At 48.4% G+C, this 14,608-nt stretch overlaps 1 protein-coding gene and 1 long non-coding RNA gene across 2 annotated transcripts; one reads left to right on the forward strand and one right to left on the reverse strand.

Moving 5' to 3' along the window:
* The first annotated feature begins 2,129 nt into the window (after positions 1–2,129).
* SPR (sepiapterin reductase) lies at positions 2,130–6,485 on the forward strand. Its single transcript, XM_082237819.1, has 3 exons — positions 2,130–2,457; positions 4,624–4,914; positions 5,108–6,485. The coding sequence occupies exons 1-3, from the start codon at positions 2,145–2,147 to the stop codon at positions 5,296–5,298; spliced, it is 795 nt and encodes a 264-aa protein (XP_082093945.1). The 5' UTR covers positions 2,130–2,144; the 3' UTR covers positions 5,299–6,485.
* Positions 6,486–7,044: 559 nt separating this feature from the next.
* On the reverse strand, positions 7,045–9,054 carry LOC309540748. The gene is made up of 3 exons (XR_014223447.1): positions 8,363–9,054; positions 7,375–7,457; positions 7,045–7,134 (listed from the first exon to the last, which is right to left on the reverse strand). It is a non-coding gene; the product is annotated as an uncharacterized lncRNA (long non-coding RNA).
* Between the last annotated feature and the right edge of the window lie 5,554 nt (positions 9,055–14,608).

Genomic DNA, 14,608 nt, shown 5'->3' on the forward strand with positions numbered 1-14,608 from the left:
ATTCTATGCAGACAAAGAATAAACATAAAAAATCATAAGAAAAAGAAAATCATAATGTTTTAGGCTCTACCGAGCCTTTGACTCCCCTCCAACCTTTTGGTAAGTATCAAATAAATTCCATGATTGCGTATTTAATTTTTAAACTTAGAATAAGTATAGTATAAGTGACTGGCAGGTCAAAATGGTAAATTATGCCGAGCTTGATAGATTAACAGGCAGAATACGAGACCAAGATGAACAGAAATTCCAGAAAAATTGGAGTAAATTTTGGAAATATATTGGAATGGATTTATAAGATGAACTGGCGGGGCTAGAATAACTCTATCAGTGAACAATTCTAAGTCATCAGATGTCTTCTAAAAGTCTGGTAGTCGTTGTTCTCTTTGACATCTGGTGGGAGGGCGTTCCACAGGGCAGGTGCCACTACCAAGAAGGCCCTCTCCTGCTTCCTGGAAACCTCACTTCTCGCAGGGAGGGAACCGCCAGAAGGCCCTCGGCGCTGGACCTCAGCGTCCGGGCAGAACGATGGGGGTGGAGATGCTCCTTCAGGTCTACTGGGCCAAGGCTGTTTAGGGCTTTAAAGGTCAGCACCAACACTTTGAATTGTGCTTTTAAATATTTCAGGATGTTTTGGGGAAATGGGTTTGTTGTGCAAGAGCTCCCAATCAACTAAAATTGCACCACCTGAATTTGCTGGGATGCGACGGAATCCCACTCGGAAAACATCGACTGTCTTGAAGCGCTCACTGTCACCACAAGGAGGCAGCACTGTTGCACGGCTGGCTCCCAAGGCCTCCCATGTGTCCTTGACCTTCTACACATCAGCTTTGTTTGCTTCGGTCTTATCTGCTCTGTTTGTCAACCTGAGCTCAGGTCACTCTTTGAATCAGAAAAGTCGGGTAGAAGTTCCTGCTGGCTGCAGGCCCCTGGCCCACTGGCAGGCCCATTCTGCGTCACAAAAATGTCTGCAAACGAGACATGGCGGCTGGCAACATCAAGCCTGCCTTGGGGGAATCCCTCGCAGTGCCTGCAAACAGACAGTCAAGTTGTGCGTCCACAGCAGTGCCCAGAGGAGGAATGACAGCCGGGAGGAGTGCAGAGAGCAGAGACGCCCTGGCGCATCTGCAGCAGCGCAACCGGGCGCCTTCACCTGCCCCGGCTGCAACAACACATGTCTCTCCCGCATTGGTATCTACAGTGTTGTAAACAAAATCTGCCCTTCTTCCCTTATGGGGTACCCAAGAGCCCATATAGAGTCCTTAAGTGGGTTCCCTATTGGTAAGAGAAAAGAACAGAGGCCAACCAGAGAATATTGAGAAGCAAAGCAGCTAAGAAGCCTGATCTTTATTAAACTGTTGCAACAGGGTGCTCGCCTCCCACGCAGGAGGACCCAGAACAAAGGTGTGCCCACCCTTTAAATTGCCTGCCCTGGAGTCCAAGACTGCCCCCAGAAACATCATACCTACATCGCAGAAAAGGCGGTCTACAACAGAAATCTGAGTGAGTTATCTCCTGTCTGACAGGTTACCAATTAATGGTCACTTGGTGGGATTACCTGGGGAGCCTGGCCAGTCTTTTGCAATGATAAATATTTAGTTCCTGAGCCAGGTCACAGGCTCACACCCTATTCATATCTTACATGTGCCCTTAAGGCAGGATTTGTGAAGGAAAAGACAATTGTATCTAAAAGATACAAGTAATAATAATATAAATAACAGCGACAACCTCCCCCTAAACCGTCATCCTATTTGTCTGCAGTGTCATTCTATGTCTTCCCATTAATCATTTGCTTATCCCGCACTTTCCACATCTCATTCCCGATTGCTCTGATCCGAGGCCAAAGCCAGGAAGAAAGAGAAGTCAGGGCGGGGATTTACACCAGGGCAGGGAGGACCCGTCGCCCGCCAGCCCCCTTCGTTTCACTTTAGGATGCCAAGGAGATTAAAAACATTCTTGCCTAGCCAGAGCTCAATGGGGCGCTTATGTATTTGCTACACAGCTTTTCGCATTTCTAGGCGGTGGGCATAAAAGCGCCCGGCGCGCGCCTCCTCCTTTCGCCGGGCGGGGTCTCTGCAGCGCCCGGTCCCGCCTCGGAGCGCCGTGCGTAAAAGCGCACGAGTGGCGCGCCCGGCTTCCGAGCGGCCATGGACGGGGAGGCGGCGGGTCTGGGCCGCGCCGTGGGCATCGTGACGGGCGCCTCGCGAGGCTTCGGCCGGAGCCTGGCGCGCCTGCTGGCCCCGCGCCTGGCGCCCGGCTCGGCGCTGCTGCTGGTGGCGCGCTCGGCGGCCGCGCTGGAGCAGCTGGAGGGCGAGCTGCGCGCCGCCTGCCCGGCGCTCCGCGTGCGCGGCCTGCCCGCCGACCTGGCCACGGACGACGGGCTGCAGCGCGTGGTGCGCGCCGCCCGGGAGCTCCGCGGGGACGGGCCGCTGGAGCGGCTGCTGCTCGTCAACAACGCCGGTGAGCGGGCGCGCCCCGACGCGCTCCTGAGCGCGTGCAGAGTGCCTTCCTCCTCCAGGGGACCGGCTTGGCGGCGGCTTCCTGCAGGGGCTGCTCTGCATCCTTAGAAAGGCCAGTTCCCGGGGAAAGGGCTAAGCGGGGGCAGTCTTGGCAAAGACCCCAAATCCACGCGCGCTGCCGTTACGGACACTAGACGGGTGTCCTTGCTCCCCCCCTCCCTTGTTTATTTCTGCATCCATCTTCTTCTTCCTCCGCGTGGAAGGGAGATTGTAAGTTCCCGGTGGCAGCGGGCTTTTCTGCTTCCTGAAGCGCCAGGAGGAACACCGAGGGCGGAAGAGAAGGCGGTGAACGCATATTCCGTTGCTGAAGCGGGATGTGTGAGCCTTGTGAATTACGGTGGTACCTCGGGTTAAGTACTTAATTCGTTCCGGAGGTCCGTTCTTAACCTGAAACTGTTCTTAACCTGAAGCACCACTTTAGCTAATGGGGCCTCCTGCTGCCGCCGTGCCGCCGGAGGACGATTTCTGTTCTCATCCTGAAGCAAAGTTCTTAACCCAAGGTACTATTTCTGGGTTAGCGGAGTCTGTAACCTGAAGCGTATGTAACCCGAGGTACCACTGTAGTTTTGGGGTCCACAGCAAACATAACTTTGGGGTTGTTGCTGTGGGAATGTAGCGGAGATGACAAGCGCGCGGATTCAAGCGCCCCCACTTCGGATCCACTTGCAGCTCCTGGGAAGGAAAACGGGGAAGTGTGGTGCTTGGGAACTTCCAACCCCGGGGGATCGTTGGGCACCTAGTTCATCTAGTTGCTTGTGCCAGACTGCGCCCTCTTCCGCGGATCATCTCGGCCCCTTTGTGCTGGGAGATGCCACACCTGGCTGTGTAGGCTCCGACATGCAAGGAAAGCCCCCTTGGAAACAAAAACACCCCCCCTTTCACCCATAAGCAGCGTGTTTGTATGTGTGTGCGAAACATCCTTTTGCTTTTGCACTGTCTCTTAATGGTGGTGCCCCCCTTCCTGCAAGGGTTAGTCCTCCTCAGCCAGCAGTGGCGTAGCGTGGGTTGTCAGCACCCGGGGTAAGGCAAGTAATTTGCGCCCCCTAACCCGTGGATTTGCGCCCCCTAACCCTAACCCCCAGATGTTGTGCCCGGTGTGGCCGGCCCCCCCTGCACCCCCCACGCTACGCCACTGTCAGCCAGGTCTTCCTCCATGTTCAGAATACTTTCAGACCTTGTCTTGCCCTGAGCAGTTGGCCTCCACCTCACCTTTGAGAACCCTAATCTCCCAGCCACAGGTCTCCCAGCTCCATAGCATGTACAGTGGTACCTCGGGTTACATACGCTTCAGATTACATATGCTTCAGGTTACAGACTCCGCTAACCCAGAAATAGTACCTCGGGTTAAGAACTTTGCTTCAGGATGAAAATAGGATGATCGTGCTGCGGCGGCGCGGCAGCAGCAGGAGGCCCCATTAGCTAAAGTGATGCTTCAGGTTAAGAACAGTTTCAGGTTAAGAACGGACCTCCAGAACGAATTAAGTTCTTAACCTGAGGCACCACTGTACTGTATAAAGGGGTGAGGTTTCTGTGTGATCCTGTTTGGGGTGGTGCCCCTAATGTGCTCTCTCTCTCTCCCTCCCTCCCTTTCTGTTCTTGTCCCCAATTTATGCCTTTTCCTCACTCACAGCATGATCTGAAAAGCTTTGCTTTTGAGCCTCTTGGCTTATCCCAGATATGGGGAGCTTCTGCCTGCGAGGCTGTTCCCATCCTCCGGTTCTGTGGTTTCCAAACTCTTTTGGGCCACTGCCCCCCTGGCTCCACAAACTCACCCCCAGTTCCTCCTTACCCTATCCTATAAAAAGCATCAGTCAGAATAGCGCTTTGCATGGCGCACTAGGATGGATAACTCAATGCAATTTCAAACAGTGACAATTGCATATTTAAAACTATTTTGTTTAATTAACTCAACAAACCGGATGAACTTGATCCCGTGGTGACAACTTTTCAGAGTCTGATATACATTTACACCTCCAACGCCCCCACCCTGTCATGCCTTGTCTTTTTGTGCCCCCCTACAGAATCCCAAGCCCCACTTCGGGAACCGCTGGTCTAGTCTGAAGAAGCACTTATGGATAAACAAACAGGGGTCTTCTTTCTCTTCTAGCTTCTCTTGGCGATGTTTCCAAATCCTTCTTGGACTTCACCAGCCCCGGCGAAGTCAACACCTACCTGGCCTTCAACGTCACCTCTGCGCTGTGCCTCACCTCCTCCCTCCTGAAGGCCTTCCCTGCTGAGCCTGGCTTGTGCCGAACGGTGGTCAATGTCTCCTCGCTCTGCGCTCTGAAACCCTTCCAGACTTGGGCCCTCTACTGCACTGGGAAAGCTGCCCGGGACATGATGTTCCGGGTCCTAGCGGCAGAAGAGCCAGACATCAGGGTGCTCAGCTATGCGCCAGGTGAGTCTGGGGTCTGCCAGCTGGTCTGGCTTCCGGCGTCACCAGCCGTTCCATCGTCTCTTGCTGGCAGTCCGCTGATGGGCCCTTTGCTCCCCTCCCCATGAATCATAACACCATAGAACTGAAGAGTTGGAAGGAACCCGTTCTGCCCAATGTCCTGCAAAGCAGGAATACCTCTTGCCTTCTCTTCCAGGTCCCCTGGACACGGATATGCAGGAAGAGGCTCGCACCAGATCGGGAAACCTGGAGCTGCGGAAGATGTTCCTGCACATGAAGGAACGCGGGGAACTGCTGGATTGCGACATCTCCTCCCAGAAGCTGTTGGATCTTCTTCTCGCAAACACCTTCGAATCAGGGGCTCATGTTGACTTCTACGATATCTGAATAAAAAGCGCCAAGCCTTCTTCTTCTCCTGGCACCTCCTAGGCTTTTGCTGCTCTGTGCTGCACCTCTGTAGGACTTGTGTTCAGCTTTCTCTCTGGACGCAGCGGCCATGGCCTTGCATATTGTGGAAGTATCTGCCAAGTTCTGAGCCTGGGCCGTGTGGAAGGAGAGGAGGGTTCCAAGCTCAGGAAGAGGGGAGGATGGGAGGAACACCTGGGAAGAGTTTGCGCTCCACACACAAGGGGAGGGAGGGATGTGGAAGGTTTCCCTGTACCCTTGGTGTCCCAAGCATCAAGGAACCCAACATAGTCCTTCCACAAGGTGACCAGTTGGGCTGGGATCTGGAAGGAAAGAAAGTCTAGCTGGAGAAATGGTTCTGCCGCTTGGAAGAGCTCAGAGGGTGGCAATGAAAGGCGCTCATTCTGCGGAGGGCTGCTCTTTCTATTTCCTGTTCTTTAGAGATGTCTCTGGTCAGTCTGCTTGAGCCATTCCGTGAGCTTAACCACTACACCACACTGGCTCTCTCTGTGATGGGAGGGCGCATGTGGAGAAGAGCATTGATTCCTGTACATTCCGAAGGCAGCTTGCCCACCTCACTGAGAGACCGACCTGTGAGGCATGGGCGACGATGGCGTTTGGCCCCACACAATTTTGTTTTGCTTTCAGCATTCATTGGTTCAGTATTGCTACCAATTTCACGCATGCTTCCGCCATCTGCAACGCTTATTTGGCCTTTAACAGAGGAAGATGTTCCATTTCTGCCTGACCACGTTAGCCGTGCAGATTGGCAGTTTAATGCTTTACGAGGGATGCCTGACTTGTTTGCTGGTGAAAGAGCTCTCTGACTAGCAAGCACAGTCAGATGGTTTTTTATGTCAAGGAAATAAGCAGTCGTAAATGCCTTTTTCTCTCTGCCCTGTAGTCACGAGTAACTGAAAAGGACCTCCCTTTCCTCAGAGAGAGGCGGTCAGGACAGAAGCCACATGTCCAGAGAAGTGCTGGACGTTCAGGTTCATTGTCACGGGTGAGACTATACTGAGCTCAGTTGATTGGCAAGATACTACTAGCCGTCAAGATAGAGGCTCCATTTTCTAAATGTCTTTCTGTTTTCCTGGCCATGTAACCCAGTCATTCCTTCCCTCTTCTCATCCCAACTTCCTTAATAAAATCATCACTTGGCTTGGTCTGTGGAATTGTGGTGGGTTGTTTAGCTGAGCCCGGTCTTGGCTGGGGAGGGTGTGGTATATATAAAAAATTATTATTATTATTATTACCTCTCGACTGTCATGTTTAAGGCAATAACTTTAGTCAGGGTTTCCCAAACTTGGGTCTCCAGCTGTTTTTGGACTACAGTTCCCATCATCCCTGACTGCTGGCCCTGCTAGCTAGGGGTGATGGGAACTGTAGTCCAAATCAGCTGGAGACCCAAGTTTGGGAAGCCCTGTCTTCAGAAGAGCCCTGCGGTTGGATGAGCCCAGAGGGGCCCCATCTCCTCCACAGCGGCCAAGAGAAGTCCTTTTTGAGATCTTTCCATTGTCTTTTTGTTTTGATGACCCTCAGTAATTTAGTACCAGCTTGCTTAGTCCTACCTTCAGATCATAAGAACATAAGACCTACCTTGCCAATGGCTTGTCTAGTCTTCTCTCAGGGGCCTTGTGGAAGGAGAGGAGGGATCCAAGCTCAGGAAGAGGGGAGGATGGGGGGAACACCTGGGAAAAGTTTGCGCTCCACACACAAGGAGAGGGAGGGTGTGATCTGAACGGAAAGAAAGTCTAGCTGGAGAAATGGCTCTGCCGCTTGGAGGAGCGCAGAGGGTGGCAATGAAAGGCCCTCATTCTGTGCAGAAGAAGAGTTTGGATTTGATATCCCGCCTTTCACTCCCTTTAAGGAGTCTCAAAGCGGCTCACATTCTCCTTTCCCTTCCTCCCCCACAAAAAACACTCTGTGAGGTGAGTGGGGCTGAGAGACTTCAGGGAAGTGTGACTGGCCCAAGGTCACCCAGCAGCTGCAGGTGGAGGAGCGGGGAATTGAACCTGGTTCCCAAGATTACGTGACTATCGCTCTTAACCACTACACCACACTGGCTCTCCTCTTTCTATTTCCTGCTCTTTAGAGATGTCTCTGGTCAGTCTGCTTGAGCCATTCCGTGAGCTTCACCACTGCCCAGTGCATCTGCTGGTGTTCTGCCACCTTTGCAGAGAAGCAGGAGTGTGTGGTTGGGTAGGATTCCTCCTTGGAAGCGGAAGCCCATTTGTGGTCCTCCTGAGGCCTTTCTGATGGAAGGTGGAGAGCGCTGTGAGATGAACAAAGCCAAGCCCCGCTGGATGAGGCCAAAGGGGACCCAGCCTGCTCTCACAGATGGGCAACACCCCTCTCCCCGGGAGTGGGTACTCGGAAGCACGGCTGCCTATGACAGTGCGGACGGAGCAGGGCCACTCGTAGGGGAATGGAGCCTGTGGGGCTTTGGTAGAAAAAAACAATTGGGCTGCTGCTGCGGCTGCCTAGTGGTGGCTCTCCTGGGCCCAACAAGGAAGGGGGTCTCAGCTACAAGGATAAAGGCGTGGCCAGCTCAGTGGGGAGGCCAAGTTGGCAGAGCATTTGTGCTTCTCTGGGCCTTTTTACACATTATTTTTATTATTTATGCCCTGCCCATCTGGCTGGGTTTCCCCAGCTACACTGGGTGACTCACGGCATATATCAGAACATACTGAAACATCAAACATTAATATCTTCCCAATACAAGGCGGCCTTCGGGAGTCTTCTAGAAGTCAGATAGTTGTTTATTTCCTTGACATCTGAAGGGAGGGCGTTGCACAGGGAGGGCGCATGTATAGAAGAGCATTGACATCCTCCCAGAGTACATCCTCCCAGAGGCAGCTTGCCCACCTTGCTCGCAGTCTCCTTTCCCTTCCTCCCCCACAACAAACACTCTGTGAGGTGAGTGGGGCTAGGAGACTTCAGAGAAGTGTGACTGGCCCAAGGTCACCCAGCAGCTGCATGTGGAGGAGCGGAGACGCGAACCCGGTTCACCAGATTACGAGTCCACCGCTCTTAACCACTACACCACACTGGCTCTCTCTGTGATGGGAGGGCGCATGTGGAGAAGAGCATTGACTCCTGTAGATCCCAGAGGCAGCTTGCCCACTGTACTGAGAGAACGACCTGTGAGGCATGGGCGATGATGGTGTCTGACCCCACTCAATGTTGTTTTGCTTTCAGCATTCATCGGTTCAGTGTTACTACCGATTTCACCCATGCTTCCGCCATCTGCAACGCTTATTTGGCCTTTAACAGAGGAAGATGTTTCATTTCTGCCTGACCACATTAGCCGTGCAGATTGGCTGTTTAATGCTTTATGAGGGATGCCTGATTGTGTTTGCTGGTCAAAGAGCTCTTTGACTAGCAAGCACAGTCATAAAGTTGATTACAGTATGTCAAGGAAATAGGCAGTCATAAATGCCTTTCTCTCTCTGCCCTGTAGTCACGAGTAACTGAAAAGGACCTCCCTTTCCTCAGAGAGAGGCGGTCAGGACAGAAGCCACATGTCCAGAGAAGTGCTGGACGTTCAGGTTCATTGTCACGGGTGAGACTATACTGAGCTCAGTTGATTGGCAAGATACTACTAGCCGTCAAGATAGAAGCTCCATTTTCTAAATGTCTTTCTGTTTTCCCGGCCATGTAACCCAGTCATTCCTTCCCTCTTCTCATCCCATCTTCCTTAATAAAATCATCACTTGGCTTGGTCTAAACTGGTGTGTGTGGGACTTCCGGAGGCGGCGCGAAACTGTAATGGCGGTCCTCTTCGTTCTCTGAAGAGGGGCTCCGCGGAAAAGGGTCGCACGCTGCGGCATAGCGGCGACCCATTAAGAGAAACCACGGGTAGAGTGAGCCCGTGGCCGTGGGACTCGGCGGGCACCAGAAGCTACCCCAAAATCACAGAAGGGACCCCGTAAGGAGATCCGGAGTGAGAGAGGGGGAGCGGTGCTGTGAGTTCATCGCTCTTTCCGCGGATGTGAAGCCGCGCGGCTGTTGCAGATGAGCGCTGACCTTTCTTCCTAAAAACCAACATCAAGCTGCAAGCAACATACCCGTGAGTAAGGGGCTGAAAATTGGCAAACAATTTGTTGAATTTGACTGAAACCGGGAGACGAAAAAAGGGAAGTCCGCCTCCCGGCATTGCTGGCAAGATCAAAGCAAAGATTTGAGAAGCGGAAAGCGCTTAAAAAGAGACTGTGGGAAGTTTTAGCTTCCGTGCGCTTATGGAGTTGTTCTTTTCTAGACGGAAAATAGAGATGGTTATTGAATAAAAGGGACTTTAAGTATTAAATTGGGACTTTCCTCCTATCTTTTCTGGGATTACAAATTCCAAAGAGCCAGATCGTCGGGCTGCCGGGGAGGAGATACTTTGTTAAACTGCGGATACAGTTACTGAAACTTATTGGGACTAAATGATACTTTTGAGCAGAAAAGACTGGATGTGATATTGTTACAGGCACCTTCTATGAAACTTTGTTGAACGTTAAAAAGTGCTCTGGGGGACTTTTGGTCTGTGAAGGGACTTTTGGATTTTCTGAACTGAGTGAAATTGGAACTTTAATGGCGGAAAACTTCCTTCTTTGTCTTTGAAACTTGGTGGCACTCCCCCTACAGGGCTTTGGGATTATAAAAACCTGGGAACTGATTTTTGTTTTGACTTTCTCTTCACTGGCTGTTTATAACTGGATCTGTCTTTCCCATGGAACAATAGACAATCTGACCTTGAACACTGACAGATGTGTAATGAGTGGTGCAGGGAGAACAAGAGCGTCTAAAGCCAAGGAAACTAAAGAGGCTAAGGAAAAAGAAAAGGAAAAAAAACCAGCTCAACTTGTACAAACAACTTTGACCCAAGGACGCCGATCGTCGGTTCCAACTGTGCTGGTGGCACAAAAGGTGGAAGCTGAAACAACCGAGAAGTCCACTGAGGAAGATATGGCAACAGGTGGATCAGATGCAGTTTTGAAACAAATATTGGAGCAATTGTCAAAGTTAAATCAAAAGGTGGACGACCAGTCTTTGAAAATAGACAAGGCGACATCCTCAATTCAAAAATTGACTGAACAAGTTTCCCAGCACACACAAGCAATAGGGAATCTGCAAGGAGCAACAGCTGAAAATCGTGAATTAGCTGGGGAAGCCATTCAGAAAGTGGGAGTTCTACAGAAGGAGGTTGAGGAGATAAAAGGAGAAGTTAAGCCTCTGCACAAACAGGTGAGTGAACAACAAGCTTACCTGTCAATGGTGGAACTGAAAAACTGTGAGACCAACATCAAGTTGAGAGGCATCCCAGAACTTGAGCAAGGAGACCTGATTGGATATTTGACACAAGAATTTTCCAAGTTCTGGGGCATAAAGGAAGATACAGACTTCAAGATTGCCTCGGCCTTTAGACTGGGAAGATTGGTAAGGAAGGACAGAGCTAGAGACTGTTTGATAATTTTAAGATCAAAGGAAGAGAGAGATAAGATCCTAGGCCTTCATTTTAAAAAAGCAATTGAAATACAAGATAAAAGGGTGGAAATTTACAGAGATATCCCGAGACAGCTATTGGACCTTAGAGCCACCTATACAGAACTGGCAAAACTGCTGAGACACAACGCAATACCCTACAGGTGGGAGTTCCCACAAGGACTTTCTTTTACTTACAAAGAAAAGAAGGTAAAAATTAGAACACCTGAAGACAATCAAAAGTTTCTTCACGACCACGGGGAAGATCTTCAAAAAAGAGCAACTTGGCCACCACCTTCACCTATACCAGCACCGCCAGGAGGTGGGCCAGCGCCTATACCCTCGGGACCTGAGGAAAAGGAAGACACCCCACTTTAAGAGCAACATAAATAGAACAGGATGTCTCTGCAGCTACTTAGTTGGAATATAAATGGCGCGAACTCACCCGAAAAAAGAAGGAGGATATTTCACATCTTAAAAAAAGAACAATTGGACTTAATATGTCTTCAAGAAACACACGTGACTGGGCTCCACAGGAGAGTATTAATCAATAAAAGACTAGGTCAAGAATTTATATCATCGGACAAAGTAAAAAAAAGAGGTGTGGTAATATACGCAAAGGAGAACCTGTCACCAAAATTCTTATTAAAGGACGACTATGGAAGAATTCTAGCAATTGAAATTCAGACACAAGGTGAGAAAATCTTGATATTAGGAATTTATGCGCCGAATGACGGGAAATCAGAATTTTACAAGAAGCTGCATGAGACAATGCTGGACTATTTGGACTATTCTAACATTATTGTGATGGGAGATATGAATGGGGTGGTGTCAACAAACATGGACAAATCTCAAAATCAAAATTTAACAACAGACGGCAGACTCCCTAAAACGTTTTTTGAAATGACAGACAATATGGACTTGATTGACATATGGAGGACAAAGAACCCCCTGGGCAAAGAAGGAACCTTTTTTTCTGAGGCCCATCTGTCATGGACACGAATCGACCAAATTTGGATATCTAGAGGGCTGGTACCTAAAACAAGAAAAGTGGAAATCTGCCCAAAAACCTGCTCCGACCATAATGCTTTGAAAATGGAATTGAGACTTACCCCAACCGGATCCTTCAGATGGAGAATGAATGACACCTTGTTAAGAGACCAAGAGATTGTCAAGAAGGCCCAAAAAACACTAAAGGACTACTTTGAAATAAATTTGAACACTATGGTGGAAAAAAGAACAATCTGGGACGCAAGTAAAGCAGTTATGAGAGGGTTTCTGATACAACAGAACACAATAAAGAGAAAATTCTGGAATGGAAAAAAGGAGAAGATTCTAGAGAAAATAAGCGAAGGAGAGAAAAAGTTGAGAACTAAACCAAAGTCAAAGGAGGTGCTGAGAGAAATTAAATTCCATCAAGCACAATATTCGAAATTGATCAATCAAGAGATAGAATGGAAAATTAAACAAATGAAGCAGAGATCGTTTGAATCAGCAAACAAATGTGGAAAGCTGCTAGCCTGGCAGCTGAAAAAAAGGCAAAAGTTAAACACGGTCACAAACTTAGAGACTCAAGGAAGAACAGTTCAGAAACCAGAAGAAATAAGGAAGTGCTTCCACAGATATTTTAAAGATCTTTACGCACAGGGGCCTCAGAAAGAACTGGAAATAGACCAATTTTTAAAGACAAATGGATTATCTAAAATAAGTCAAGATAAAAGATCAACTCTTAATTGTAAAATAACTCAACAGGAAATTGAAGGTGCCATTTAGAACATGCAACTTGGCAAATCTCCAGGCCCGGACGGACTCACCTCCAAATATTATAAGACTTTGAAGGATTTTTTGATACAACCGTTGTTGGAGGTTTGCAATCAGATTATGGAGGGGAAGAGAGCACCGGAAACGTGGAAAGAAGCATTCATCACATTGATACCCAAGTCAGAATCGGAAAAGACTCAGCTTAAGAATTACCGTCCCATCTCACTCCTGAATGTGGATTACAAAATATTTGCAGACATTTTAGCAAGTAGACTTAAAAAAGTACTAAATGAAGTAATTCACAAGGACCAAGCAGGCTTTCTCCCTGGTAGACACATGTCTGATAACACCAGGAACATTATCGATATATTGGAACTTTTGCGGATTAGGAACACAAGGGCGGTGCTAATCTTTATTGATGCGGAGAAAGCATTTGACAACATTTCTTGGATGTTTATGAAGAAAAACTTGGAAGGGATGGGTGTGGGGCGAGGGTTTGAAAATGGAATAGAGGCAATCTATTCAGAACAAAAAGTTAAACTGATAGTGAACAATGTGGTGTCGGAGGAACTCAAAATTGAAAAAGGGACACGACAGGGGTGCCCTCTATCTCCTCTGTTATTCATTTCTGTCCTGGAGGTGTTGCTGAATATGATTAGGGAGGACCGGTTGGTGCAGGGTATAGTGGTCGGAGCGAAACAGTACAAACTGAAAGCTTTTGCAGATGACCTAGTTTTAACATTACAGGAGCCAGAATCTAGCACAAAAAGAGTTCTTGAACTGATCTCGGAGTTTGGTCGGGTGGCGGGATTCAAGCTAAACAAACAAAAAACCAAGGTTTTGACTAAAAATTTAACACCTACAGAGACAGAGGGGTACCAGAAAGAAACAGAATTAAGTGTGGTTAAAAAAGTGAAGTACCTGGGGGTACTTTTGTCCACCAAAAACCTGAATCTATTTAAAGACAATTATGAAAAATGTTGGTTGGAAATCAAAAAGGACTTGGAAATTTGGTCAAGATTGAAACTTACCTTGTCAGGTCGAATTGCAGCTATAAAGATGTGTGTTTTGCCGAAGATGTTATTTCTGTTTCAAACCCTACAGGTCGTGGACAGAGTGGAATGCTTTGGAAAATGGCAGAAGGATATATCTAGGTTTGTCTGGCAGGGCAAAAAGCCCCGAATAAAATTTAAAATACTAACTGACTCAAAAGAAAGAGGGGGGTTTGCCCTGCCGGACTTAAGGCTATATTATGAAGCTGCAGCCTTCTGCTGGTTGAAGGATTGGTTCTTGTTGGAGAACACTGATGTCCTAGATCTGGAAGGGTTTGATAACGCTTTTGGTTGGCATGCATATTTGTGGTATGACAAGGCGAAAGTTCATAAATTGTTTAAAAACCATATTGTCAGAAAATCAATTTTTGCCGTCTGGATGAAGTATAAGGATTTACTAGAAAATAAGACCCCGAGGTGGCTATCACCGGTGGAGGCCAAGGTTCTCAAAAAAAGGCCCAATATGGAGGCCTACTGGCCAAAATATTGGGAATTAATTGAAAGATCTGGAGATAACTGGAAACTACAGAGCCAGGACAAACTAAAAAGTAAGGTGCGAGATTGGCTACATTATGCTCAAATTCAAGAGGTCTTTAAAATGGATAAAAAAGTTGGTTTCCAGGTGGAGAAATCGAAACTGGAGACGGAGTTGCTAGAACCAAAAACTAAGGTACTTTCGAGAATGTATAACTTGCTGCTTAAATGGAATACACAGGATGAGACAGTTAAATCTGCTATGATAAAATGGGCACAGGATGTAGGACATAACATTATGTCTGAGGACTGGGAAAGGTTATGGAACACCGGTATGAAATTTACGGCATGTAGTGCCTTGAAAGAAAACATTATGAAAATGGTATACCGGTGGTACATGACCCCAGTCAAGTTGGCTAAAATATACCACCTGTCTGATAACAAATGCTGGAAATGTAAGGAGGCAGAAGGGACATTCTTTCACCTCTGGTGGACCTGCCCGAAAGTAAAGGCCTTCTGGGAAATGATATATAACG

This window comes from Podarcis vaucheri (assembly GCF_965113315.1).
Source record: "Podarcis vaucheri genome assembly, chromosome: 9".
Taxonomy (NCBI): Eukaryota; Metazoa; Chordata; class Lepidosauria; order Squamata; family Lacertidae; genus Podarcis; species Podarcis vaucheri.